Source organism: Austrofundulus limnaeus, unplaced genomic scaffold (genome assembly GCF_001266775.1).
Source record: "Austrofundulus limnaeus strain Quisiro unplaced genomic scaffold, Austrofundulus_limnaeus-1.0 Scaffold583, whole genome shotgun sequence".
Classification (NCBI taxonomy): domain Eukaryota; kingdom Metazoa; phylum Chordata; class Actinopteri; order Cyprinodontiformes; family Rivulidae; genus Austrofundulus; species Austrofundulus limnaeus.
In genome coordinates, this window is record NW_013952985.1 from 46,907 (window position 1) to 48,944 (window position 2,038).

Genomic DNA, 2,038 nt, shown 5'->3' on the forward strand with positions numbered 1-2,038 from the left:
GGTAACAGCATGCAGAGTGAGCGCAGAGCAGAGGAGGGAGAGGAAAAAAAAGAAGCTGCGATCACGACTCTGCCTCTGGGTCTCTCACGCAAACGCTGGCTTTGGAGGGCGGAGTTAATGTCAACAGATTTTTGGAGGGCGTTACCAATAGAGCTCATTAACATAAACAGCTCTTCTGAACGGAAGTCAGAGCAGGCAGAACTAGAAAATGGGAAATTTGATTATCTGAGAATTATTTTGTTCATTAGATTGAATGAACATGGTCTGGATAGCCCACAGACATATCATAAACATTTCTAGGACCCATAATTGGTCTCCTTTAAAGCTGAGTTTTTGAAGAAATCCGTGCGATTTTCTTTATATGTCTGTATTCATGATGTAAATGTTGAAATTTTGTGTAATTTACCATCAGTACAATGTGACATGTATGAACATTACTGTGTTAATTGTGAAGTAATCTTGGGATTTTCACAGTTTTATTTTGACATTTCTCAGAGAATATTCTTGAAACATGAAATTCGATGCAGTGATTGGTTCATGTCGGGGGTTTTGTTACGTCATCCAAGATCAGCTTTGCGGCACAGCAAAGTGTCGTAAATCAGCTCTAAGACTGACAATTAAGAATTACTCTTACACTTCACTTAAAGTGAGACTGAGATGCTTGATAAATGAATTTTAGTCTCAGATTTTAGCTAAGAATTTTTCTGCACTGAAGTCCACTCTTAAGAGTAATTCTAAGAAGTTTGATAAATACGGACCCTGGATATTAACCTCCAGTGCAGGTGCCAAAATGCAACTCTAAAGCTGTCTAGATAGATTGGAGACAGCCACAACAACTCAGACCATTTTGAGAAAAATGTGTTGCACAAATGTTTTGAACTTGTTCAAAACTCAAAACAACAAGACTGGAAGTCTCTGAGACACACGAGGAAATTGACAATATTCACAAAAGCTTTGACACAAACTTGCCTCCGCCAGTCATAGCCCAGTCTGATACTACCTTCATTGTTTTGGAAACTGAACCTTTGTTAGTGGAATTAGGCAAATAGAGTAAAGACAACTATACATAATAAAGGTGTTTTTTTCATAAGCATAGAAAAACAGAAGATTAAGGAGCACAGAAGTACTCAGGTTTAAATAAAGAAAAGGGTCAATAGATGGAGTGTAAAAAACTGTTGTAAATACAACAAATAGTTCTAAACTGGAATATATTCAGATTGAGTATAATTCTATCTGGATGAAATTAGATTGATTAATTAAAGCTGGACTGATTTAGTCTGTATTAAACTGAACTTAAACATGTTTCTGTATAAAGGACAAAACAGTTTGTGAATTGTTGCTTGATCTATTAAAAAGGAAAACAAAGAATGTAAATGCTGACAAAGATKTGGAACAACAAAAAGAAGTGGTACATACTTTTTTGAGGTGCATGGTAACATCAGCCCCAGCCAGTGGAAATCTCTGCACTGCATGAGGTAGGCAGTAACCCTCGAAAACAGGAACACTGTGGGTCACCCCATCTCCAGAGTCACAAACCACACCTGAAACAGCAAAACCAGCACATAATCTTAGATCTGTTCTGCTTAATTACTGAAGAAACTAATGATTCATTACTATATACATTTCACTTTGACTGAAATTCAGCACAATAAATGTTAGATGTCCTATGTGTTAACTTCCTCTGAAATGGAGTATGTTCTCTGGCAAAGGGTTTTTATTTCTGTTCTTTGCCCAGGAGGGCTCAATGTATGTGATTTTTGAAGAATGAAAATGGTGGACGAATAAATAGTTCAGCAAAGAAAATAAATGTTGTGTTTATTTGGACTTTACACTACGTAACTAAGTTATAGAGCATGTAGTGATGGGGAAATTATACTAAGGCTTTGAAGCATGTCACTCCTCTTGAAGCAAAGTGATTCAAAACATCATAACACCACTGTCATACACTCACCGGCCACTTTATTAGGTACACCTGTCCAACTGCTCGTTAACACTTAATTTCTAATCAGCCAATCACATGGCGGCAACTCAGTGCATT

At 37.1% G+C, this 2,038-nt stretch overlaps 1 protein-coding gene across 1 annotated transcript in view; it reads right to left on the reverse strand.

The window, feature by feature from the left end:
* Positions 1 to 2,038, reverse strand: part of LOC106530966 (uncharacterized) — a gene marked incomplete in the record, with an annotated part of 73,050 nt that overhangs the window by 4,719 nt on the left and 66,293 nt on the right. The window contains 1 exon segment of the mRNA XM_014026703.1: positions 1,417 to 1,541. Within this exon segment, the coding sequence (XP_013882157.1) occupies positions 1,417 to 1,541 (125 nt within the window).